The sequence below is a fragment of the Parasteatoda tepidariorum genome, chromosome 7 (genome assembly GCF_982258835.1).
Source record: "Parasteatoda tepidariorum strain Cologne lab strain chromosome 7, Ptep-v5.0, whole genome shotgun sequence".
NCBI classification, from domain to species: domain Eukaryota; kingdom Metazoa; phylum Arthropoda; class Arachnida; order Araneae; family Theridiidae; genus Parasteatoda; species Parasteatoda tepidariorum.
In genome coordinates, this window is record NC_141761.1 from 40,881,103 (window position 1) to 40,908,632 (window position 27,530).

General features: G+C 27.6%; 1 protein-coding gene across 7 annotated transcripts in view; it reads right to left on the bottom strand.

Annotated features, from left to right (window-relative positions):
* Positions 1-27,530, bottom strand: part of LOC107445518 (solute carrier family 15 member 1) — a 77,040-nt gene that overhangs the window by 29,459 nt on the left and 20,051 nt on the right. For 4 of the 7 annotated variants that reach the window (XM_043045768.3, XM_043045767.2, XM_016059927.3 and 1 more), the window contains one exon: positions 1,091-1,187. In XM_043045768.3, coding sequence (XP_042901702.1) covers positions 1,091-1,187 — 97 coding nt within the window. Of the gene's footprint in view, positions 1-1,090; positions 1,188-6,186; positions 6,309-14,800; positions 14,964-19,694; positions 20,015-27,530 lie in introns of those variants that run through there. The other 3 variants (XM_016059924.4, XM_016059925.5, XM_016059926.4) reach the window with 3 other exon arrangements.

The window sequence follows — 27,530 nt, forward strand, 5'->3', positions numbered from 1 at the left end:
ACCTGATAATTTTAAATTCGATTATAATATAATTAAAAATTGATTTAGAAGTGATATTAAAACATAAATAAGATAAATTTTTAATACAAATTTCATAGCAGAAATTTATTTGACTTAAACTTGAAAATTCAATGCAATGCTGAAATCAAGTATAAAATAGAGAAGCATATAAAAAAGTATGAAATTAAGCATGAAGTATAATGGCACATTAATAAAAAAAAAAATTCTCTTGGGAGAAACATTAACAGACATATGCTGATTAATTTTGTATTAAAGGTAAAAGAGGTACTAAATGCATTAAAATTCTTTGAAAGTTTTTTTTTAAACCCATAACAATGTTTGTTTGCTTCATACTTTATAAAAATAATTAAAAAAAAAACAATAATTTTAATATTAATTAACCTAAGTTTATGCCTCTTATTACTAATACCATGGTATTAAAATGGTAAATTACGCATTAAAATTTTAATAAACAAGGTGTGATTTGGAAGAGTATATTATCCATGCATATATATGTGATTGGCAAGAAAAGTAACAGAGATTTGTCTGTCTAAGTTGGCAACAATTGAGTTAGAGAGTAAATGTGCTGGATCTATTTTATTGCCTTCTAAAAATATGCAAGCATTAAGGTGTTCCTGCATCTTATAAGAGTCATTGTTTTTAACTTGTTTATAAATTGAGGAAACTGAACTGAACTGAACTGAAAACAATAAAGCTATTTTCATAGTCAGAGGAAACAGGATTTTTAAGGTGACTATTAGAAACTCAGCAGTTTTCACTAGGTTTCATTTTGTAGTTTCATTTCACTAGGTTGATTTTTATGTTTTTCACTCCATCTTCCTCACTAGTGATTCGGATTCGTCAGATTATTGATAACGTTTTTGCCTTTTCCTCGTTGAAACATTACCCCTAACCTGCATACTTTTGTCTACTTCAGGTTTGAAAAAAATATATACAAAAGGCGGTCATTACGTAACATCTTACACATTAATTTTACAAATTTTAGCAGAAGGATGAAGTCTAAAAAAAAACCCCTCCTAAAACTGGCACTCGTAATCAAAATTGCAAGAAAATTAATGTAGAAACTTACTGCGCATTCCATAGAAGCAGAATCTTTCACAAAACTCATTGCCGAGAATGAAGAATACAGACTTGGGATATTTTCTCTCCCCATCACTATTAGATTCCTAAAATATTAAATTATACACAAACAATCAAATAACACTCTCTTAATCAAAAGCAAAAAAGGCAGTGGTGATAACAGCAGAAAAATTTTTTTCACACAGAAGACAAAGTAAAATCAATTTATCTTTTTCGTTCTTATTAAAAAGAGCATATATTCAATGCTATTATATGCGACCGAAACTCCAGAACTTTTTTTACAAGATTATGTAGGTATATACATTAAATATATAGCATTCCCCCTTCTCCCGCGATATTTTAAATTGAAATACTAAGGGGAAATTTCATTACTGCTAATTAAAGTTCAAATTAATTTTAATTATTGATTATGTGAATTTAAAGATTATTAATTAAGAGAAATTTTAAGAAAATTTGGGAAAATCAACTTTAAAATATGTATAAACATCATGGAAATTTTACGGAAGATAATCACATTTTGTCACAGTTTTTCCATGGAAACTCGACGGTTGTAACCTTCCTTAGCTCATCACATTTTTTTTAAATTTCCAAGAGGAAATGATGGAATATTACATCTCATTTTTTTCGATGTATAAATTAACAAATAAATGCACCAGTACACTTCGTACCAATGATGTTCCCTTTTTTATTCATTAAAATGTGTAAGGTCGGCTTATAGTCGTCACTTGGCTATATATCGCCAAAAACCAGATAGTTAAAGTCGTCATTTGCGGCAACGTGTTAACAAGTTCTAACGCTAAGCACTTCAATAACATTTAAAATTATAATAAATGTTTAGCTAGATGTGAATGAAAGATTATGTAAAGGGATTTTATAGAATGCATATTTACGTCCAACTATATATTTTATATTTATTTTTGAATAATAGTATATTGACTTCAAAGACTTACAAACTTTTGAAACCAAAGCTAACGCTACATTTATTCGCTTAGTGAAAGAAAAATATTGCATATTTTTTGCTGAAAACGAGAAGTGTCGTGACATTTTGGCAGACACAAAGCAAGCTCAAACCCAGAACATTTAAAATTAACAAAAAGATTTCAGTCAATCTAAACAGACATTCAAAGCATCTAATTTATAAATATTATCTATAAACATTAAATATTTAACGCCTAAATATATCATACAATAAACAAACGTATTTCCTTCAAATTAAAAAATATATTAATTGTTGCGTGCATGATAACAAGGCAAATTTAGTTTATTCTCATCAATTATACACAACTTAAACTAAATCTAATTAATCCGCATCTTAATTAGTTTTAGTTTAGGCAAGTAATTAAATATTTAATTTAATATTTAAACTAAATAAAGAACTTTATTTGTGAAAATACACTTCGTGCTACACACATCAAATTAGTTATTATTAATTGTGACGTTATTCCCACAAGTGTGCGAGAATAATTCACACTATTATTGATTGAATCAGCAAATATGAAACTTTGAAACAGCGAGTAAAACTACAACAACAACGATAGAGTAACAAAGAAAACATCTAAAAATGATAAGTCATGGTTATAACAAACATCAAGAAACAGTATCACATGTTTTCTTGAATCTTTTATACAAAAAAAAGTTTTTCCTTTATTGTAATATTTTCACAAATCAACGAGCTTTTGCTAAACTTTTGCTATTGCTTTTTCTTTGAAGGGTAAGACAATAACATTTCGTTCTTTAAAGTCTCATCACAACTATTGTTAAAATAAACTGTTTCTCAAATTTTTAAAACCTTAAATTTTATAATCAGTTGAGTAACATATTAAAGAATAATTAAGCAAATGAATATTAAAGTTGTTTATACAAATCGTAACTCGAAATCTTTCAGTAATTATAACTAAAAAAAAAAATGGCTGAAAACGAAAAATATAAATATAATAGATAGGCGTATTTTTTCTTCCCAACTATAAGTTGTAAAAACCAAATTTAGTAGATACTGACTGCACCTCGTAAAAAATTATTAGAAATATGTTTAATTATATAGGTATAAACAATTACTTTAGCTTAATATCAAAGTATTGGTTTAAAAATTTAGTTAAAAAGTCAATCATGATAATCTCCTCTCCCCCTCTAACTACATTTGGTATGCGTTTAAAATTAATGCTTTGACGGTACTACGAATAAAAATGCAAAGTATAAGTATTAGAGAACTGTTGCGTTTCGGAGGACTGTAAAAAAAACATCCAAACTATTATTAATGCCAGTGATGCTTAATCAATTAGGATAATAATTACTAATGGTATTGTGGTTATAGATACTGTGATTTATTACACCCATTAAAACGGAATAATACTGTGATTAGTTACAGAAAAAGATAAAGAAAGGAAAGGCATTATGTCAAGACAATTTTTTTCTTTTTATTTCTTCAGTCATTTATTCAACTCTGCGAAGCATAAACGATTTTGTCACTTTCTCATTTCCTAAACATTGTCGGCTGGCGAAAAAAAACGAGAATTGCATTATGCTCAAGTTATTTTTTGCTCAGTTGAGTGTAACAGCAAGGCATGCCCAAGAAAGTAGATACGTTTCACTGGCGAAAGGTATTACCCACCATTAAGTTACAAAGTCTAGTATAACAAACAGTTCATCTTTTGCAAGATATAACTCGAATTAACCGCTGACAAAAAATAGCTAACACAAAAACACATTTCAATAAAAGAAATAATAATAGAAGAATATTTGTACAATTAAACTGAATGACAGTATTCGCTTATACGCGGGGGAAGGGGGGGCATAGGGGTTATGACCCCCAAAATTGAAAAAAATAAAAATAATAATTTTTTCAATGGTTTACAAAAGAAATAAAATATTTCAAAAATTATTTAAGGGGTCATATACACCTATGCAGGTCGGAAAAATCGATTTTTTTTCCTCCATCTAATTATGTTCTTCACTGTTTCAAGACTTGTAAGCAGGACTTGAAGTGCCCAACGATCTTTCCAAGATTATAAATGCCTGTGACATCGATATGTACCCATCAATCAATATGTTGTTGAGAATTTTAGTAACTCCGCCAGTTAGTGCAGCAACAGCAGAACGTTCCTTTTCAATTCTTCGACGTCGCAAAACTTGGCTTAGAGCAACTCAAAAACAAGAACGATTAAATGGACTCGCATTATTAAACATTCATCGAGAAATTGATTTGGATGTTGAAAAAATCACTAACAGATTTGTCAAAGTTTCTAAAAAAAAGCATTACATTTATTATTTAAAGATGTTGAATACTTGAATTATTTATGTATTGTTCTATTGTTCATTATGAAAAAAATAAATGAGAAGACTAGCATTAAAAACCCCAGCTTTTTTTTCAAAAAAATTTTTTTATAAAAAAAAATTATTGTGGGGAGGAGGGAATCTGAGTCTATGACCCTCCCCAGGAAAAATTTCTGGATCTTATACGTTGGAATAGAGATGCTAAACAAATGATTGAGATGTGATTAATCCTAAAAATTAATTAAACCTAAAAATTCGAATTTTGTACTGATTTCTCTAAGCAGATAAGGCAAGCTTGAACCATATATACTTTTTCAAAAGTTGGGTTTGTAGACACACACAAACAGAAACCGAAATTTACAAACGCTTATAGAAGAGATTAATTCCTAACATCAGGACAGAATCTAGATGCCGTAACGTATTGTTGACCTTAAACTTAGAAATTAGATTTCTTATCTTCATTAATTTAAAAATCGGGAAAATACTTTTTTAGATAAGATTTTCTTATTAGATACGAAAGAAATTCGCTTGTATTCCGTTACTCGCAACATTTATTTATTTAATATTATTTTATTAGATGTGAGCTAAACAAAATGAATACAACAGAAGGTAACACGGAACATAACGAAAAACAAATCAACAGCAAAAAAAAAAAAAAAAAAAAAAAAAATGCCATTGTGCAGTTTTGGACACGAGAAGAACCGGGCAAAAATCGTAAACACGAAACGTTCCAGCAAAAGATAGCATAATGAATATATTTATTTTCAGGAACTAATCTGGAGGCATATTCAAATGTACCGAGGGCGTTCGATCATAGTTTATTTTAAAACTTTTTACCTACTATTTTTCTGTGTTTGGATCGCATATATGGTTTATAGTTTTAATCATTTTATTTGTAAAGATTACTTATTTTAAAATGATTTTATTAGGAATTTTATAAAAACATTTTTATTTCAAAAGTCATCTTAATCACAAAATTTAACATAATCTCGTACCGAAACCATTAGAATGAAATCAAAAATTTTCATTACAGCTTGTAAAATTTTCAATTTTTAAAAAAAAATTTAAAATGTTTAAAAACAAGAGAATTAAGTTTCAACTGAAGAATTACTCCCCATAACATACTCCTGAACAAATGGCAGCATTAGATAAATCATACTTTACTGAGTGAAAAATTTTTTAAAATACATATTCTAGAGTTATGATGCATATTTAAATGAAACGATCGAAACTTCGCTATTTATTTTTCTTCAGAAAAATAAATAAATTAAGCACTTTAATCTTATTCATCCATCTTTAGAACAATTTTTCACAAATTAAGTATTTTCTTATGTTTGTATGAAATAGTTTTGCAAGAAAATGTCATTCTTTTCCACGGGAAATAGTGATTAGTCCAAGTCAAGTAACGATTGTTTTATAGTTTAAAATAATCATATGTCCTGAAACTCAATAAAAAAAAGTTATTATAGTGATAATATTTTTAAATATAAAGGTATTCTTTTAAAAATTAGAGCATTTTTATTACTTATAACATAAATATCACAGAAAATAAAATTAGCAATAAACTTATTTATTGTTCCTACCTTTAAAGAAGTTCCAGTGTGACTTAAATATTTATATATACTACACATTTTTAAAATATTCTTACAATTTTTGCAAGATTTCGAAATATGTTTCAAAAGTTCTGTGTAACCACTTATGGAATTTGCTGAATTTATTAGATTCATTAAAAAGTTATAGATCTTTAAATGGCTATTTATATCATTAACAAACAGAATTCCTAATGTAATAAAGTTTTAACGGAAATTAACATACCAGACACCGCATATTGCCAAGTCTTGAAAAACACAAGTTACTCTAAATCCTATGTTATTCCTAAGTTTTAAAAAGTGAATGTAACTATAACAATAGATAACAATGATCTTTTATAGACTTAATTTTCTTCCAAAGATAACTTTTATTTAAGAAAGACGAGATAAAAACGAGCCCGAAGTATTTTATGAATGCCTTTATTGCCATGAAGATCGGAAATTAAATATTTGTAAAAACAATCTTTATCATCACAAAAGGATGCGATTTAAAACAGATGTTGGACACAATGCCTTTCTTTTTCGTAGAAGAAATCAATACCTTTCTCAATAAAACTTCTTATCAGAATCAGAGCTTAAGAAAAGCAAATAACCACACGGGTTTTTTTTAAAGAATTCTTTTATAAACTGCAATAATAGAATGATTTAGCTATTTATTTCAAAATGATTGCATTGGATACCAGACCATAGATGTTACTCGTTTACTTTCATATTGAAATCTTTTAATTTTTCTTGAAATCAAACATTTAAAGATAAAACATTTTATAACAAAATATTTATAAGTATTCAACAGAGAGTTTTATGGATGTCATTTGTACTTTAAACTGGTTTACAGCGGGTCTTGCATGTAAACAAATTCAATCTGCTTTCCTAATTTATTAGTAAGCATGTAAATGTAAGTATTATATAGTAAGTATTATAGTTATTTCGTTATCAAAATCGTGAAGAGTTTTTGAAAGTAAGACAAAATTAAGAATATATAAAAATATTTTCGAGCTTAATATTTCTGCAGAGTTTGAATGTGTTTAGCACTCAAGGTTGGCAAGTTTCTGCCGAGGTGGTTAAAACCACAGGTAGAAACCGGTTAAAACTGGCATGGCAGAAACTGGCAGAAATTCAGAAAATGACATAAAAGTAAGTACTGAGAAATATTTTAACCAATGAAATTGCTGTTTACATTTATGAATTAGTGAATCTAACCAATTATATTGCCTCTTACATGCAGCAAAGATTAAAACTGTTACTGTTATAATAATTGGATTGTTGCCATGCAAATTAAGTCTTGAAAATAAAAAAAACTATTTGAAAATAGCTCTATTCAGTTATGTTAAGAGTTAAATGATAATAATTACTGAATTTCAGAGTTTAATATAATAAACTAAAATCTAGTATTTATGTTTATTATTACAATACTTTATTCTATATAAATATTTGACATACTGCACTCTTTATATTTAATATAAACAAAATGATATTTATTTACAAACAATGAATTAAAAAGTTTGTTACAGTTACATGGAGTTACATTTTTCAGTTTACTAAGACAAAATGTCATTAAGCTATTACTAGAACTAATATAGACGTTTTTTTAATTTTTGCCAGTTTTCACAGGTTATAACCAGTTTCTGCCACTGACATGGCAAAAACCAGTTTTTGCCGGCAAAAAGCCAACCCTGTTAGCACTAAAATTGTATTTTATAAGAGTGATTCCACAAACATAAAAATATTTGGTGTTGTAATTTCCGAAAAAATTTTTAAAAATTAAAACAAAAATAAAATAAAATAAATAAATAAAAAAAAACAATATAATACTTAAAACATTAGTTAATAATATTTTAATCAGCAGAGATAAAAAGTTTGTACTTTATTTTTGTATTTTTGAAAAAGCATGTGAATGGTAAAACGGGCATGTTCTATTACATTCAGTTCATCCATGTATAGATAGTAGACTTGAAAATAATCACTCGTCACAAGACAAGTCAATAATAAAAAAAAGTGGCAATTTAAATTAAATAAATAACCGATCACTTTTTCCCATCATTTTATTAAAATTGTTTAATGATAAAAGTACTTTACAGAAAGAGACTAAGTATAACAGAATTTTGATTAAGATGCCCAATAATGAATCCATTCAAAATTTTGATTCTTTAGAATCCATTGATTTGTGATGGAAAGATATATACAAAATCAGTATGTTTACCTAAATTTTGTCACATAATTTTTATTATTGAATTAACTTTTTTATAGCCGTAGATTATTTCTAATACAATTTTTTTTTTAAAAATATAATTTAGTCCAAGAGAAAAAAAAGTTTGCAAAAAGTGGCTATTAAATAAAAAGGACCTATCAATATAGATCGCCATCTTATAAGGGTCTTAGATACTTGGGTTTACTGGCCACTGGCTACAGACTGAAAATGTAAATTTTCAGGTCTAATCGATAGTAAAGAACGAAACAAAACCAACAAAAAAAAAATAAAAAATAACGATACAACCTGAAAAATTTCGATATAATGATTGGATTTTCATTAATTAGTGCAGGTAATACATACTTAAAGTTTTTAAATCACTTTCTCAAAATAAAAACATTTTTTTTAAAACTTATTCGGATTTATTTACTCCCGAAATCGAAAAATTATTGTCGCAATTTATCAATAGAGCGTTCGAAAGTTTTATCCACCTAGTGTCATTTCGACAGAGTGTGCACATTCTTCTAAAAGACATGAGAGGACTCTAGTTCTAAAAGGTTAACAAACTCGTGAAAATAAGAATTATGCAACGCTTTTAGCGTGGAAGCGTGCTGGAAGAAAAATGCTTCCTAGAACTTTAAATAACGTCCTTTTATACAATAAAAGACATCTTTATTCGATACCATAATGTAAATAACGTACCTTCAGTTGCATTTTTTTTTTAATATTTATTTACAATTTTTCAACATGTCACTCATGTTAAAGAGGTAAAAAAATTACCTGCACTGCTTATGAAGTTATAGTGTTCAGCACTTGTAGAATTGGAGTTTACACTATTTTACATAAGTCATTTAATTAAATATTTTCAATTACATTTATACTAAGAAAAATTTAGATTAATGTAAGAGGAATTGTTTTCATTTATGCTATTTTGGACTTCTCTGAGACATATGTATGTTTATAATCGCTTGTAATTTATGTTGTGTACTTCGCTATATCTAAAAACGATAATAAATAAAATTAAAAAAATACTAAATAACAAAAAAAGAACCATGCATAATTAGAAAATTTGCAAAACTAAAGTTGATCTTACATGCAAAAAATAAATCTTAATAATCATTAATTAGTACCGTAAAACGGGGCGAGTCTACCCATTTTTTTCAGTTTGTCAACTTTCAAGTGGTCAAACTTTTGTAAATATTAAAGAAAAAGGCTTTTAATAGGTGTTTCGGAATCGCTATTTATCCCTCTTTAAAGCTGTGAAATCGATTTTAGAAAATATTAACAGTTACGCTGTTACTGTATATTTTTATAGAACTGCTGACAAATATCTCGTATGGGGCGAGTCTACCCATTCTACTAAAATGAATGTTAACATTGTAAATAATCAAATTTTACTATTAAATTGTTATTTTAGTTACTATTTAGGATATTTATGAAGTAAAATTCATAACTTTATTATATATTCCATTTTTTTATTCATAAAATAACACAAATTGAGTATTTGATCGATTATCACATTTTGATCACAGTTTTGTTTTAATAATCATTAACATTATAAAATAACATTTTTTTCTGATTATTGTTGATAAAAATAAATTAAAATTAATATAAATTTACAATTAAATAATTAATAAATAATAATAATTAAAGATTATTAACAAAATCAAAATTCAAACATTGGGAATCATGAAAAATCCTTTTCCCATTCTTTTGGGAGGTAATAATAATTTATAAATAATAATTTATTTAACTTGCATTAAATAAAAAAAAGTTAATTTTGTAATATAAAAATTGAAAAAACAGGTAAAATAAACATATTTTATATTTACATTTATATTTAACTTATAAATTTTCTTATTAATGATAAATTTATCAATGCAGAATTAAAATAATATACTCAAATTCATTTAAAATAACTTAATTTTAATATAAACAGAGTTCTAAATTATATTATTATGCTTTATTGAAACTAAATACGAATGGGTAGACTCGCCCCGCGAATTCTGGCTTTTTGTTTACAACAGCAAAACTTATATTCTTTTTGTTTTTTTTCATATAAAATTAATGTAATCTTAGTCTTAGATAAGTTTATCACTTAACCAAAGTGAAAATAGTAATAATAATAATATACTTACGGAGCACCAACTAAAAGCTTGCTGATTTTCAATACAAATCTCTCAAAAGACGTTTGAACAGGTCGGTTAAAAAGACACCAAATATATAAAAACGGATCAAACTACTACAGCGCCATCTTCCTTAGAGTCTGAACTAAGTCCTCCGTCGGTTAAAAAAATTTTATTTGCAATTTAAAATAGTGAAAATTAAATAAAACTAAAATGGGTAGACTCGCCCCGGTTTACGGTATTGAATTTAATAAAAAAAAATGCTTTGGCGTAATTTTTAATGACAAAATTTAACATTTAAACAAAATCATTTGAACAGTTGTCGAGAAGAAATAATTAAAAAATAAGACTTCGCTTAAAATTTTATATTGTGAAAAACTTTTCAATTATTTCAAAATTATTAATTATAAAAAAAAAGTTTTATATAGTCTTCAAACGTATTTTTTTCGTAATAAGATGATGTTTTGGGGTAATTAAATGATCCCGTGTCCAGTAGCAGTATATTCGACATAAAGCGGCATATTCTGTGAAAAAAAGCATTTAAACCACTAAAAAAAAAAAAAAGAAAAAAAAAAAGCAATACTTGATGGTAACATTTTTATATAAAAATTTTTAAGAAATGACAATTTTTGAATTTTAAGCAGTGAAATATATTGTAAAATTATATTTACTCTTTAAGTCCATGCATTTTGCACATGCATCAAAAACGATAACTTGAAAAAAAAATTGCCTTTAATTTAATTTCGACTCTTTTTTTCCCTTGACATTTCTCACTTCAAAACTCTTATATTCAAGGATAACATTAATTGTAGTTTTAAAACGACTATCAGTTTGTAAATGCTTACAAGCAAAATAAAAAAGTTTAAAACAAAACATTGTTTTATAATAACATTTTTATGAAAACATATGGGACAAACAGAAATGTTGTTAAATTTTAGGAAAAAACATCTATTTCTGAACATTTAAGGCACAATTTCTTCCCCTCCCTAAATCTAAAAGCTTTTTTTTTTTTTCATATGGGAAATTAAACAGAAATGTTGCTGGATCATGTGGAAAAAAAATTATTTCTACACATTTTAGGCACAGAAATTTTTGATCATAAATCTAACAAGCGTTTTTCCCCCATGAAATATAATTTTTAAGAAAAATCGATTTTTATTTGGAATAAATTTTGAATTATAATTAAATTAATTTCTTGACCTTCATTATTTCTGTAAACTTCTTTTCATGATAATGCTTTATATATTTTTAACAAAGAAAAATTACAGCTTTTAAAATAAAATTTTTATTTAATTTTGAAAATAATTTAGTGTAAATTATTAATTAAATTTTTAAAAAGTGCAAAGTATGCCTAAAAATAGGTCTTCTTATTTTGTGTCAGAAATATTGACAAAAAGTATTACAATTATATTAACATTTTATTTCCTTGACGAGAAAGTCTTGAAACATGCTTGTCTTTCAATTGCGTAACTACTAAACTAAAATGCCACATCATCTCTATCATTCTTTTACAATTACCGTTTACAATTGCCAGAAAGCAAAATATAGTTAAAATTTTTTTTTGATTAAAACGAAAATAAAGTGTTTCTAGTAAACTTTAAATAATGAAAACTTATGAAAACAAATTAATAAATAAGAGGGGGAATGAAGTTGGAAATGAAATATATATATATATATATACTCAACAGTAACTATTTTTTTTTTTAGCTTTTAAATTGAACCAAATCATAAAAACTAACAATTGAAAGCGATGCGATTGCAATACATATAATAGAACTAATTTAAGCGTTTTTTATTCTCTACTTACATTTTCAAACCTCGTAAATTACGCTGACAAAAGCTAAAATGAATTTATGAGACTTATTGGTAAGAATGACTATTAATCAGCAAAAGGTCATTCAGCCATATAAATGATTTATATGCCAATGAAAAGATTTTTTTTCCGAATTATAATTGCTAAATAATTAGATTAACTAGATCCCTTATTTACACAGTTAGAAAAAGCATGTCAAACATTCAGTTTTCAGTCTAAAATTTATAGTGCCCTATTTCCTTTTTTAAAATTAAATTTAAAAGTACAAAAATTAAATCCAAAATATGCATTTTCAAATGAAATAATAATAGATACAGGAGTATCAAGTTCGTTAGTATAAATTGAAAATTAATAATTGTAAATCTAAAAAATGTTTACGAGAAGATTTCAGGTTTTGTGACTTTTTTTTGGTTTTTTGAAAAAATGAGCAAAATTGCATGCCAATTTTTTGGGATACATGGCAATATTTCATCAGAAAGATATCATATTTTAAACTATAAGCAATGAAATTTACTTTCTGATACAAAATTAGCTGAGCATTACATTTTGTGAGAATCACTACTTTCCTAAGTGAAGAGATTTCATAATACATAAGTATATAAATCACAAATTAGAAGCAATATTTTGTTCAAGATTTGGAAAAAAATTAAAAACTTACAACGTAACAAAATTTATTAAAACAGTTATATGCAAGTCATAAATCCATTATAATCATATATCTTGTGATTAAGAACCAAAATTTATTTGGAAAGAAAGCTTAATTTTTAAAATATTATTATCATTAGCAGTTTAGTAAATAGTACTGTTGATTCAAATGTGGTTATATTTAAGAAAAAGTATCCAGCATGCACTCAAATTTTAATAAATCTCAAAAAGTTTAACAATGTTTCCATATATGTTAACAACGTTTATCATATGTACAATGTGGTTGTTTAGGATGTCACAAGTACAACATTGAAGTATATCATAGATTAAATATGTATTTTCAATATGTGTAGATTTTATGTGTGCTGTATTTTGAACTAGATATTTCCATATACACGAAGTGACTAAATCTGCATGTTTTTTTAGTAAATGATGTGTTCATAAGTAATCCAACAGTAAATGGATCTAGAAAAATATAAATGGTTAAAGAAGTATATCTAAAAAACGGTGGGTAATAAAAATAAATGGTTTGCATATTTTGAATCAGCACAATTTGTCGTAGAAAAGGAAATGGATATTGAGATATTCGCAAATGTATTTATCAGCGTTATTATTCCTATACATCAAATGATATAAGAAGCATGGCAAAATGTGGATTCAAATGCATATGTGAAATCTTTTAAAAAGTGTAGAAGGTCGGTATAGCCTGGTTGGTAGGGCACTGGGCTCATGTCCAAGAGTTCATGGGTTCGATCCCCGCCGGCCGAAGACTCCCCGTGTAGTAAATGGTGACTGATGCATGTTAAATCTGTCGAGTCACAAAGCCCTCCATGTTCTCATAACAAATCTTACCTCTGGGGGTACTGATCCAGGAGTCTTCTGGATTGGCTCAAAATTACAAGGCTACGGAGTTGAACATTAGCAGTCGTAAACCCAAAATTGGGTCGGCTGTTCAACGACGATATATATATATAAAAAAAAGTGTAGAATTTTGAATTCCTTGGATGGGGAGTGAAGACGAATTTTTGTGGGACTCAGAGGAGGATACAGTAGAGGTTAACAACGCTTTTAACATTACTGTATCCGACAAATATGATGTCCTGAAATCTTGAAATTTGTAGCTTTTGAATTTGTAGTTTTTATTGTGATATATATTTTTAATACACTTGAATAAATTAACTTTCCTTATTCTTACTTTTTCCTGAATGTTATTTAAAGTATTGTTTCTAAAAAAGCCTTCATATGCAAAGAGAAAGCAAAATTAATAGTAAATAGCATAAAAAAATAGCTTTTGAAAGGGGTAAATTGACACAGAGTTATTCATAACTTTCTCATTGTTTATAAGGCTTCGATATTTAACGATCACAAATTTCCGACTTTATTACCGGTGTACATGTTGGCCCCCTGATTTTCATAAAATTTTGGAGGTTTGAAAAGTTGACTTATATACCGGAATATCATTTTGGTGTCGAAACTTTAGTTTTTCTCCTACTTTTTGAAAAATAAATCCTAATATTCTTCTGCATATGATTATTCAATTTAATTTAATTACTTAAATGCAATTTTTTAATCAATGCTCTTGATTGAGAAATTTTAATTTTTGTTCCACTTCTAAGATTTTTTTTTTTTTTAATTTTTCTATGCACATGTCACAATAAAATAATTTATCTAACTTTAGTTTTTCTCCTACTTTTTTAAAAATAAATCCTAATATTCTCCTGCATATGATTGTTCAATTTAATTTAATTACTTTTATGCAATTTTTTAAACAATGCTCTTGATTGAGAAATTTTAATTTTTGTACCACTTCTAAGTTTTTTTTTTTTCCTTTTCTTTTTTTTAAAATTTTAATGCCCATGTCGCAATAAAATAAACCTTTAGCACCGATAAAAGTTCTTGATTTCAAAACATTTTACGGAGCAATAAAATACCATGTCATTAGGTAGGTGCGAAATTCTTTTTATAAACAAACGCAATTAAATTGTAGTGATAATTTCGAACTTTCACACTTGGAAAATACGTTTACGTTCGACACAAGCACATACATTTAGAACAATTTACGTCTTACCTCATATTCTTTTTGTTCCTTCGCACCTGTCATGTTTTATAAACTTGTTTATGGAGAAAAATATGTTTCCGTGAGCATATGCCAGCAACCGGCTTCCCGCAAAAGGAAAAATGTAGTCAGTTGCGGGAAGAGAACGAAACTAGGCAAGAATAAATCTCTCTCACCTAGAATTCGTCTTCTACCTGTTGATGGTCTGGACATAGAGGGCGCTCTTGTTAGCTTTCATTTTGTATTCACATATGGATTTATTTATTACAAATATATATTAACCCAATTTCGGTCAAAGGTGTGCAAACGCATTATTTAAATAAATATTTTTTTATAAACACTGTGATGAATATTTTTTCAGTAAATTTATTTTTCAGAAATTTTCAAGGGTTCCGAAGACATGGATAAAATATTAAGTATTTCAATTGGAGTAAACACTTTCTGTTGAGAAAATTTCTAACTACGCTTGTTATTGACAAATTCGACTTTTTGAAAATGTATATTTATTCCATTTGATATTAATCGTGTGATAAGATGGATTAAAGTTTCAAGTTCTGTAAATTAAACAAATATCATAAAAAAAACTAATGTTCAACCAAATGATTTGTCCGTTGATTTGGTCATAATGGTGCATATATGCACCATTTTTTCTTAAGTCAAACATTATTTTTTATGTACGAAACTTTTTCTGTCTTAATGAATGTAATTTATGCTTTTTTCAACGAAAATAATACCAAATTTTATAAAAATCTCAATGCTTCGCCTAAGTTGAATTTTAAAAAAATAATACGCTTTTTCCTAATTTGACTTAATAATAGAGAATTAAATAAATTTGCAACTATAAGATTAATTATATTCACTTTGTATAGAGATAAATTAGAAAATTTTCCAGGACAGTTGTAGCATTTTTAACAGTGGGCACTTCGTAGAACATATGGCCTTTTCTTCAAAAATTTAAATGATTAAAAAAAATTTTTATATTAATAATATAATTTCTTTTAAAAAAGGTAAACATCACAAGGTTTATTAATAAATAAAAGAAAAATTTTAAGAAACAAGTGTGAAATAAAATAATTTTCAGAATATTATAAAAATATTTAAATTAATTCCATATTTATTAAAAAAGAGTAATAATAAAATGCATAGGGGGTGCATTTTTGACGAAAAAAGTCGCGGTCAGATAGCGAACTGACGGACAATTAGTCGACATTTGTTACACTTAGTCGCCTCGTGGTGACTGCTAATTTTGCCTTATATCACTCTGCGTTCTGCTTCCGAAGATTTCGGTTATTTCCGACATTTTTCCATTATAATATTTGTTTAAAAAGAAATTATTTAAAGAAAATTTGTATAATAGCTTTTTGTAACTAGAAAATATATATGCAGTATTTGCTAAAAAAATGGGGCAACTTAATTTGAAGAAAGAATAATTCAAGTCTAAAGAATAGACAGATAATTGTTCGAAAATCAATGACCTAATCTAGCTGAGTTTTCATTGTTTTATTTGTTGTTTATCAAATCAGGTAATAAGAAATGACTGATAATTTTAGCTTCATATCTAAAATTATGGATAATATAAGGTGAGATATTTGTTCTGTCCATTACCGCTGATATAGTTAATGGACAAAACAAATATCTATTAAAAATGAAGCTGAAATCATTTTTCACTTTCATCTACAACGTGTTACGTTAGCAATAAATATGACTGATCTTTTCACAAAGTAACGTTTAATTTTTACAAGTTGGTTATATTTCAAATTATGTAGACTAGTTGGATTTTAAAATCATCTTTTGCTTTCCTCTGTCTGCATCAGGAAACATGTTACACAAATGAATACATTACTTATACATGGACAATGTACACAAATGTATAATTTGTCTATGCATATAGAAACCTATGTAGATATGTTTGTTTTCATCATTATCTACTACAATTATGCAACGCTTTTATTAAAATACTTTGTCACAGAAGAGTATTATTTTGATTCGAGAGAAAAAAATGCCGAAATATTGCATCCACCATAATTTATCTGTAAAAAATAAAAGAATGAAAAAAGTTTAATATATGGAGATGAGATCGATCAAGTCCTAAAACCGGGCAAGAGTATTTAGACAAAGTTTTGGGCGTATGAAAGACAAAATAAATTTCGAATTACTTTTAAGTTATAAGTTTTTTCTTTCTTTTTAAATTTGAAATGACACGATGAATTGTGTTGAATTATACATTTTATTTATACCTTACCTTTATTGTAGTTTGAGAAATATTTCTACACTAAGCCCATTTATTTATTAATTTATTAAAAAATAAAACTTTTTTTCCCTGTTAAATGACTTCTTTGGTTAAAACCGGGACTTTTCCCAGAACATGATCAGGCAGCTATATTTCATAATAGTCCAAGCCGAAATTTCTAAAAGTTAGAATACAGTGTTTCAACTGTAAACGATGGACACACGAAGTCTGTAGGTATTGCTCAGTAATTTTATATCAGTTTTACTTGTGATTTCTGTTCTTAAATCAGAAAAACTGCCTTACTTTACAATAACTTTCAAATATATTCCCTATATTTTTTAATGGTTTCAAATCTTGAATGTTTCTCAATGCATGAAGGTCGTAACATTAATTTATTGCTATAAATAAATATTTCAGTAGGAAAAAGAAAGGTATTTTTGCATTATTTTAAATACATTCGAGTTTAACAGACTTCCAAAAAGTAATTTAATATGTAGTTTCTTTTTACATTAAGTAATTTTTATTTTTTGAGCTAAAAGAATGTTTTGTCATTCTAATAAAAATTTAATCAATTTTGTTCACCGAGTTTCGTAGGAGAAAAAATAAATAAATAAATAAAAAGAAAACTTAAGGACCAGGTTTCGGTTTCTCTTAAGTGAAGCACTGATGAATCATATTAACTAAAAATGGGGAAATTTGATACTTTCATTTGAAAAAAAAAATTATCAAGTAAAATAAAACTTTTAGTGGTCTGAATATAAAGGAAGATAAAGAAAAATTTAAAAAAAGAGTTAAGTTTAAGTTTTAAAAATATAGGGAGCTCTTTATTGACAGAACATGTTTTTTACATATTGCTGTTAGGCACGAAAACAATTCTTTCATTTCGACCATTATGTAACATCATAGGTAGTTTTTTATATTTTAATTTGTTTTTAGTTTTTTTATGGGTAAAAATACTTCTGAGTCTATTTTGGAAATATATATTTTAATGTTTTATATTTTATTCAAAAATTAAGCAATAATAATAATTAATTGCAAATCATATTAGAAGTAGATAGACATTAAAACTTTTAATAAAGCAAATGATCAATTGTTAGAAAAGAAATTATACTACGAAAAAAGCACAAGTTATAATAAGATTTAAAATAGTTTAGTTTTATCTCGTTCCATATCTCTTCTGATACTTAAGTACATGAATATCTTTGCATAAGTTTTTAAATAATAACTATTAGCGTTAATTAAATATCTTTTTTTAACTATATCTTTTTAAAAGAATTATAAATTAATTAATAGTATATTGTTATACATATATAAATAAATGTAATATTTAAAAGAATCATTGGAATAAAATACTAATCAAGATTTAAATTTTAAGAAAATCTGATCTAAATCAAACGAATGAATTTAAAAAACAATCGATTAAATGGACAACCTAGTTTTCAGTATTCAGATCAATGCTGTCGAAGGAAGCAGGCTTCATACCAATTGATTAATTTGAAAGGTGATTTGAAACTTGTAAGTGCGCAACACACAGATCAATGCTACCGAATACAGCAAGACTTATACAGTAACATATACATTTGATAAATTAAATGCATAGGAGTGCAAAGTTTTAGAAGTAATGAGTTGGCATTCGGTTCCTCTTCTCACAGCAGACATAGTAATTGAAAAGCGTAAATGGCTGCCGAAAGAAGTTGCAATTACAGTTAAAAGAAGCTTATATTTTAGTTACAAATAACAAAAGTTAATTCAATAATAAATTTATTTATTTTAAACGAGGAGAGCCATGGTGGCTACAGCGTTCTCCTCCCAATGATGAGCACCCAGGTTCGAATCCCAGCGGTGGGTGGTTATTACGAATTCTGCTCATGGCTCGCTGCTGTGCTGACGCAAAATAATCTCAGTGGTAGACGGATCATGGGTTAGAATCCCCTTGCCGTAGGACAAACCGTGGAAGAGTTCTGTGGTTTTGCTCTCCACGTAACGCAAATACGGGTTAATTCCATCAAAAAGTCAAGGCTAGTTTGTAACACTGCTTGATTCAGAAGTTCCTTTGTGTTCTGGATTGGGTTCAAAATTAGAAGTTAAAGGAGTTGAACAATTGATAACCGTAAAATCAGAATTGGATCGGTTATTCAAAGTCGGTAATAAAATGAAGTTTAAAAGGGGGGGGGGAATAAACAAATTATAATTTTTACATTGATTTTTTCATGCTATAAAATAAAATACTATAAGGGAAATTTTAGGAAAGAATAAAAAGTGAATATAATTTGCGCTGTTTTAATACTATTATAATAAATGTAATGAATAATTAATAAAAAAAGCATTCTTTCAGTAGCCTACTTGTAGGTCAAGGGGGTCATGGAGGTTTTCGAGTCATGTTTGTGGCAACGTGGTCAGTGCTGTGCACCGACCACCTTTACTTCACGGACTACGTGGGTTACCAGCCGCCGCTGAGATTAGACCCATATCTTTCACTACGAAATATTTAATAAAGAAATAAATTTAAAATACATGTTGAATACTTGAAATAAAGTACATGCTGAGCTTTAAAGAAAAATTTAAGAAAATTAGAATATATCAACATATAATATGCGATTTTCAGTAATTTACATTTTAACGAACACCAAATAAAATGGAGTCAATATTTAATGGTTTAAAATAAAATAAACTTACGAGATTATAACTTCCTGTAGCACCCAATGGTGATTTGATTTTCTTCATTTTGGTGATTCGATTTTCAAAATTTATTAAAACTAAGGTAAATTATGAACATAAAACAAAAATAATAAATATTAAAAAGACAGACTTGAATGTTTATTTTTAAAATATCATATCATTCTATTCAAACACACATATAAAGAATGTCCCAAAAAACAATTAGATGTCTAGTGTAAAAACAACATTGAAAACAAACCTAACAGCCAGGCGTAATCTTAATCTTTTGTTTAAATTTCGATAAAGGAGTGAAAATGAAAATAAGTAAAAGATATTGCAACTGAGGGGATTGTTTGAGGAAAAAAACCAGGTGACAGTTGACAAAAATGATAAAAAAAAGATTATGGAACACCTATCAGACAGGGCTCCGATGTAAAAGAAACAAAACAGAATCCAAATTTCAACATAATTGATATTTCCCAATCAGGAAAACCAAGAAACAAGAATTAGATCTGTCTTTCACGTGAATTCGTAGATTATGAGAGAGAAAAAATGCAAACTATGCTAGTACTGAAAATTAGATAAGCTGTTTCAAAATATGTACTCAATTATTCTTTCAAAAAGAATAAACGGTGATAAAGGGGAATAAATGCAATTGTTATTTGGAGATTGGACAAGCAGAGCTTATCTCTTCACATGAAGAAAAAAAAAGTACATTTTATGAGTATCTGAATAAATTATCACGTGGATTTAACATTGAGCGACAAGATGTCGTGCGTATACTGTTGATGAGGGACGTAAACGTGCGTAACATCGAATTATGACGTGGGTTTTGTCCAAGATTTTTAGGTTAATTCTCTAAACAGGTGTAAAACCTTTTTGGTGGTAGGTACTTTTAGAGTAACATCAAACACATAAAATTCTTAATGAATTTTGAGTGATGTCATTCTGATGGCCCCCATTTACTAACGTTTTTAACACTTCGTCCGAGAACTGTTTGTTAAAGGCAGCTTTGGTCAGCAGAATTTTATATTTTCAAGATTTTCACTCCATATCATTTTTATAAACTACTAGCTGTACCCTGCGTGCGTTGCAACGCTTTCAGTTTGAATTAAAATTTTGTATTTAAGTGCGTAAATGAGATTTGTGATTATGATTTGAATAGAGAATTTTATTTAATGATGAAAAAACCAGAGATAGTCTCAACAGTTAATTCTCTAGGATATCGTTAGTGCATTTTCAAACAGACATGTATGGTGATGCACACCGAGAGGTGTAGAACTCGAGATGTGTTACTTTGAGCAGACTTGATATACAATTATAATAAGACCATTAAGAAATCGGTTGACTTCTTAAGAAAAAGTCTTCATATGAAACTTTTTGGTGTGCTTTTTTTTCAATAATGAGAACAAAACATTTTTTGTACTGATTGCAATTTTTAAAACTATCTTCAGTTTTAATAACATAAATCGATTTTTTTTTAAAAGCATGTAAAGAAATTATAAGACCACCTGCAAAAGTTTGCATTTAAGACATCATATCAGAATCATTATCAAGTGCATGCGCTCGTGAAAGTATTACCTGCAAAGTTAAAGTTCAGATTTTGATTCTGTTATTCACCGCTTATTTGCAGATGTCATGTGGTAAAGAGTTCAAACAAATGAAAAGGTAATACTTCAGGCTATGTAGACTAAAGAAAAAAAACAACGTAGATAAAGCACAAATGAAAGTACAAAAAATTGACAATCTAAAAAAATCTAAATTTTTTGTACTTTCCTTAGTTTGTTTTATGCTTTAGTTTGGTCAAGAGTTGTTTGAAGGCGAAGGGAGACAAATTTTATTTTACAAGTTTGCTGGTAAATTTGAAATAGAAAAAACTAGGTTGATGATGCGCTCTAAAACTGCCATTCCGAACTTCATAATCCGGGAAATATGCATTAAACAAAATAAAACGATCCGGCAGAAAAATAATTTAGGCACCTGGGACATTCAGTAAATTTTTCTCCTTGCAACTAAAATGGTCTTTAGACTTGCAAAATTTCTAAGCTTATCAAATTAATTTCACATCTTAACAATTTCAGAGTCTAAAATATTAAAGGGTATAGCGAAATTCATGATAATGGATTTCGCACACGTTATTGAAACATCATTCTATAAAAGAGATTGAAATGGGTCACAAATGAGACGTTAAGGAACGATGAGTGAAAACAAATTTTACTTTTCGATGAAAAGAAATTCAACTTCGATACTCTCGATTATTTCAAACACTATTGGCATGAATTAATGATAGAAATAAAAGAATGCTATCTTGAATATAAAAAATAGGATGAGGTTGCGAGATTGCACGATTTACAGAGAATTTCTGGACACATGGAATCGTTACAATATCAATCTAGGCTATATGATTATCGGATATCACTTGGTCCTATATTAGGTGGTCATAACTGGACATGTCAACAGGACAATGCTTCTTGCCATGCACCTATATATACTCAAGAATGGTTTGCTTAAAAGCGAAAGAGTTATTGTTTTGCCATATCTATAGTCCAAGTCTAGACTTAAAACCAATGAAATATATTTGGGGTAATTATGTCGCGAAAATTACAGTAATAATGAAAAGTTTTTCCTCTGCCAATGAATTAAAGGTAAATATCGTAAAGAAAAGGTATAATATCACTAAAATTGAACTTATCTATTTAACAAATTTAACGAAAAACATCGTTTGAAGTAAAAACAAAAACCGGTATCATATTAATTTTGATATTTTTATTATTTTTAGAGAAATAGTCTTATTTATCATAACTATTTTATGTTTACATTATTCGAAATTATTAAACTTAATTATAATAGATACATTTAAACATTTTATTTCATGTATTTAAATTGCGTTTAGAAGAACCGTTATCTTTTCTTAAAGTGATCTTAACAGATTGTACATGTTTGATAAAAAAAAATGAATGAGTATATAAATAAAGTAATAAAAAAATCTTGTTGAATTTTATTTAACACAATTTACACCCAACTTTTAGCAGCAGTAGTTTGATTTATTCAAATATTGCCTCTACAGTAATGGTTATTGATAGCGACTTAAACACGACAAATCCACAAAAATTTGTCATTTTCACAATGTTATCTACCTTGTAAGTTTTGTTACAAGAAATTTATGATGATTGTCAGGCGCTTTTTGTTATCAGAATTTAAATAAAAGGAGAAACCTTTTTTTCTTATTTCAAGGACACGTTTCATCTTAATTGTTCTTTCTGTCTACATTGAAAAAACGTACCAATCCCCGTAATTGTTTTACATGTTATACTTGATGTTACATTTTGCATTGCTATTCGGAAAGTATATTGCGAACTTTTAGCAATTCATAAACGTGTGGCAGGAGAGCGTTAAAAAAAAAAAAAAAAAAAAAAAACGCTTGTTCAAGGAGTTCGATGAAATAAAAATTTTACTATTTGATAATTATTAACAAACAGTTTAGCTTCTAATTTGTAGTGAAATTTACCACACGGAATGCTCTGCAGCCCCCAAAAAATGCAGCTAGATGAGTTGACGCAAACGTTGGTGCTCTTTTGCTGTAATCAGAATGTTTCATTATTTAATCGGCTAAAAGAATTTTTCGTCCAACTAAATTCAGAGCACTTTTGGATTAAGCAAAAGCACACAAATTTTATCTAAATTATAATCCAAATTTCAATTGTTTCTTGACCACTACAAGCAAAATTTTTCACCAATTCCTCAACAAATTGGACTTTGATTAATTACCAAATAACTAAAGTGCTCAAAATTCAATTGGGAATCTGTGTCTAATGACATTACAATTTACGATTAACAACCGAAAGCTAAGTTCATTGCTAAAGGTAATTTATCATAAATCGACATTTCGACCTCTTCCCGACAAGCTAGAGTGCTCAAATTTCGATTGAACCTCTGCCTCTGAAGAGCATTACAAGTTAAAATTGTTTCTTAAATGTTGCAAGCAGAATTTGTCTCCTTTTCATCTCAAATTGGAAATTTGGCCACTTTTTGATAAAAATGAACTAACGGACACAAAGCTAAAAACAATAAAATGAAACAAACATTTTAAAAGGTACATTTTTCAATAGGTCTGAAAAAGAGGAAATAATTAAATTATTATCACATCACTTTAGCAATAAAATCTAATCACCTAACATTCCTTCATGTCTTTAAAAATGATGCACCTTACGTTTTACATTTTATTGGCGACACAAAAAATATTTTCTCCTTTTTAGTCACGTAAATAACGTAGTTATTTACGTGACTAAAAAGATATTCCTTCATGCTTTTAAAAATGATGCACCGTACGTTTTACATTTTATTGGCGACATAAAAAATATTTTCTCCTTTTTAGTCACGTAAATAACGTAGTTATTTACGTGACTAAAAAGGAGTGACTAAAAAGGAGAAACTAAAAAGGAGTGACTAAAAAGGAAACTTTGGTTAAATTACTAAAACTCATCAAACAGTAATCGATAACGCGACAGCAAACCCTAGAAAAAAAAATTTAAATGTTGCTGATGACTTAAAACACAACAAAAACAACATTTGCAAAGAGAAATCAGCAATTAAAAAGATAAATAAATAGAACAAATAAATAAAACACATCAACAGTTATTAACTAAATTACTACTATCCCCGTTAGCGGTTTAATATTACCGAAATGTATTTACAATTTACCAATTCGCCTGGAAGGACATGAAAGTGGTAATGGGCAAGAATATTAACACACTTTGATCAAATATGTGTTTACGTCATTAGTTGTATTAGAAAGTACTGAAAGTAAATAATTAGTAAGCGTAAGTTCCTTTTAGTGTGTGAATATTGAGAAATGTTTTAAAAAGGCTAAGGGAAAGAGAGACTACGGAACTTTCCACGATGGAGTGTGTGGAATATGTATGAAAATATATAACATTTGAACTAAGAACGACTTCGTATATTTGAAGAGGAGAGTGGATGAACCAGGTAAGTGACATTTTGAGAGTGGCTATAATCAGAGTAAGAAGAAAAAAAAGTGTTAACCGAACTGTTTCATTTTCGATTTATTAAGAAGGCGGGTCTAAGAATTATTTGCCTTGTATTATTTCCACAACCTAATTTAAAATAAAAAGAATGCCAGCAGACTCAAAACTAACGTGGTTGAAACAAAGGGTAAAACCTTTAAGACAGTTCTTTGTAAAAGTGAACCTTTTTAATTGTCTCTTTAGTTTTTTCTTATTTACTGTTCTTAATAGTGAGAGCTATTATTCTTAAAATAGATATGCCTATTACAAATCATAAAATTTAATTTTACTTTTTTTAAAAATTAATTTAATCTATAATGCAATTAAACGTACAACTGACCTCACTACTGCATGATAAATAACGACTGTATGGACAAGCTAATAAAGTTTTCTGTGATAACAATAAAGGTTTATTGATAACACAACACTTATTTAATTTTGTAAAGTATTTAATTAAATTCTTTCCACATTTTGGTTTTATTTACTAAATTGAATAAATATTTGTACAGTAGAATAATTAGGAAAAAGTAATGATTTAAAAAGTTTTTTATTTAAACCATTGATTTTAAGCGAAATTTGATAAAGTTTTTTATATCAAGTTTACAATGTGCACTTAAGAAATTCTATTAAAGCCTGTCTAACTAAGCTGACGACAAATCTTATATAAAACTTAATTCATCTTAATAAAATTATATTTTTTTCTACTCAGTTATTAAAAATAAACCTCGAATAAGTAGACTAAAAGTTCCTCTTTAACATAGATGTTAACCAATTTTATGACTTTTCCACGGTTTAGTGTAGACAAAAATAATTTTTTAAAGAAAGATTATTAAAAAAGATATACAAATATACATCCTAATTGCCTTATGAGCATAAATGTTTTAAATAATATATAAAAGAAGAAAAAAAAACTAGATGAGTTTAAATTAACAATCAGTAAACGTTTTTGGCAAATTTATAAAAAAAATTGTTCACACTAGCTCCCATTTCACCTGAAATGGAATAAATTCTGTTTTTAAGGAAATTTCTACATCACATTGAGAAACAAGATAATTACAAAACAATGGGAGTTAGGTAAAACAGTAGTCTATACATAAAAAACACCCATTTAAAAAAAGAGATATTGCACATTGTTTATATCTATTGGATATTTCTGCCTGTAATCTACTATTTTAACTTAAAAAAAGCACCGTGCTTCCACTTCAGGTCCAAATGTAAATATTATTAGTAAAATAAATTTGACCAATTAAACACTTATGCTACCGTCCTCTTAGATCACTGGACATAAGTGGGTTATTAATTTGCTAGCAGACTCCTGAATGATGATGAGGGATTCTACGTTCCTCAAGGTCAAATATTTCTATCATGCTTTAAGCTTCTTAATTGCAGGGAAACGAATACAATATAAATAAAGTGAAATAAAAATATATAGCATGAAACAAATTTTTAAAAAATTATACATTTTAAATAAGAAAATATTAAATTGGCATAAGTGTAACTCGAAATTTTTAAATAACACCCTTCCATCATCCTCCAATAAAATAATCGTTTGATAAATGAAAACGATCGTTATTCTTTTTTACAAAAATAAAATATTGTTTTAGAATATTTTTAATTTCATAAAAAATTAAATCTCTTTCTAAAAGAAAAAAAAATACAACTTACAACATTTAAAATTCCAATGACTACGCTATTATGAAATTTAGAAGTTATAAAAACATTAAATACGTAATTAAAAATCTCTTAGCAAGCCAAGAAACTCAAACTATCAACAACTGATTACAAAATATTATGCAAGGATATTATTTGCATATTCAGTCGAGAAAAATGTTTCTGCGTTTCAAATAAAATTTATTATTCTGAGCACACTGGTTCGTGTAGTTAAAACCAACAAAGAATCAAACAACTTATTATGAAATATGTTATTTTGAAATGAAGAGAAGGATCTAGCGCACACGCGTTGTCACCATTTTTTCAATGGCAATTTCGACTTTTTTTTTTTTTTTTTTTAAAAGTTTTATTTTTCTACAGAATGTAAGATTAGAAGCATTAAATGGGTACCTTAATTGCGATAAGAGGTCTTTGACCTATTCATAACCAAAAAGTGGAACGACTAGTCGGCTAGCAAAAACAAAACGAGGTTAAGAGGGTATGATTCTTTGTGCAGAGACATACAAGATATGCCCAAGAAAATCCGTAATTTCGTTCGATTAAGAAAGAAAGAAAAATTATTTTCATGAATAGCGACATATACTATTGATAAAATTATGATGCGTTTCGCTGATTTGTATTGCAAACAGGGCCGAATCCTTTTGAGGATGATTTTCCCCAGTGGTAGTAAAATGTAATTTAAATTACAATTTTAGGCAGAAACATACGCTGCATTTTAAAACAGCTTATGCGGACTACCACGACAGTATTACAAATTAACATATGTGCTTATTTTTTTAAAAAATAGTGGTGGTCAAAAATATTATAAATTAAGTTTATAAATGCCAGGAATATATAGAAAGCATACATTTTACTACCACTTTAAATATAGAAATAAAATTTTGCGCCAAATGCGTAAAAGTTGGCAGGTATGCAGATCCACCTAATGTTGATTTGATTTCCTGTGTCGAAGAGTTTCTTCTTAAAACCTTATTATGTCGAATGTTCTTAGAAATTGAAGAAAAATCACAATGTAAGTTTATTGCAAACCGATTCTTTTCTAGTTAATGCATAATTGTTTTTGTCTGTTTTTTAAAAATTATCATTGCTTACAGTCAACTATCATTACATACATAATTATTAGTTGTTATTCTGTGTTTCATGACTCTACTTTTTAGAG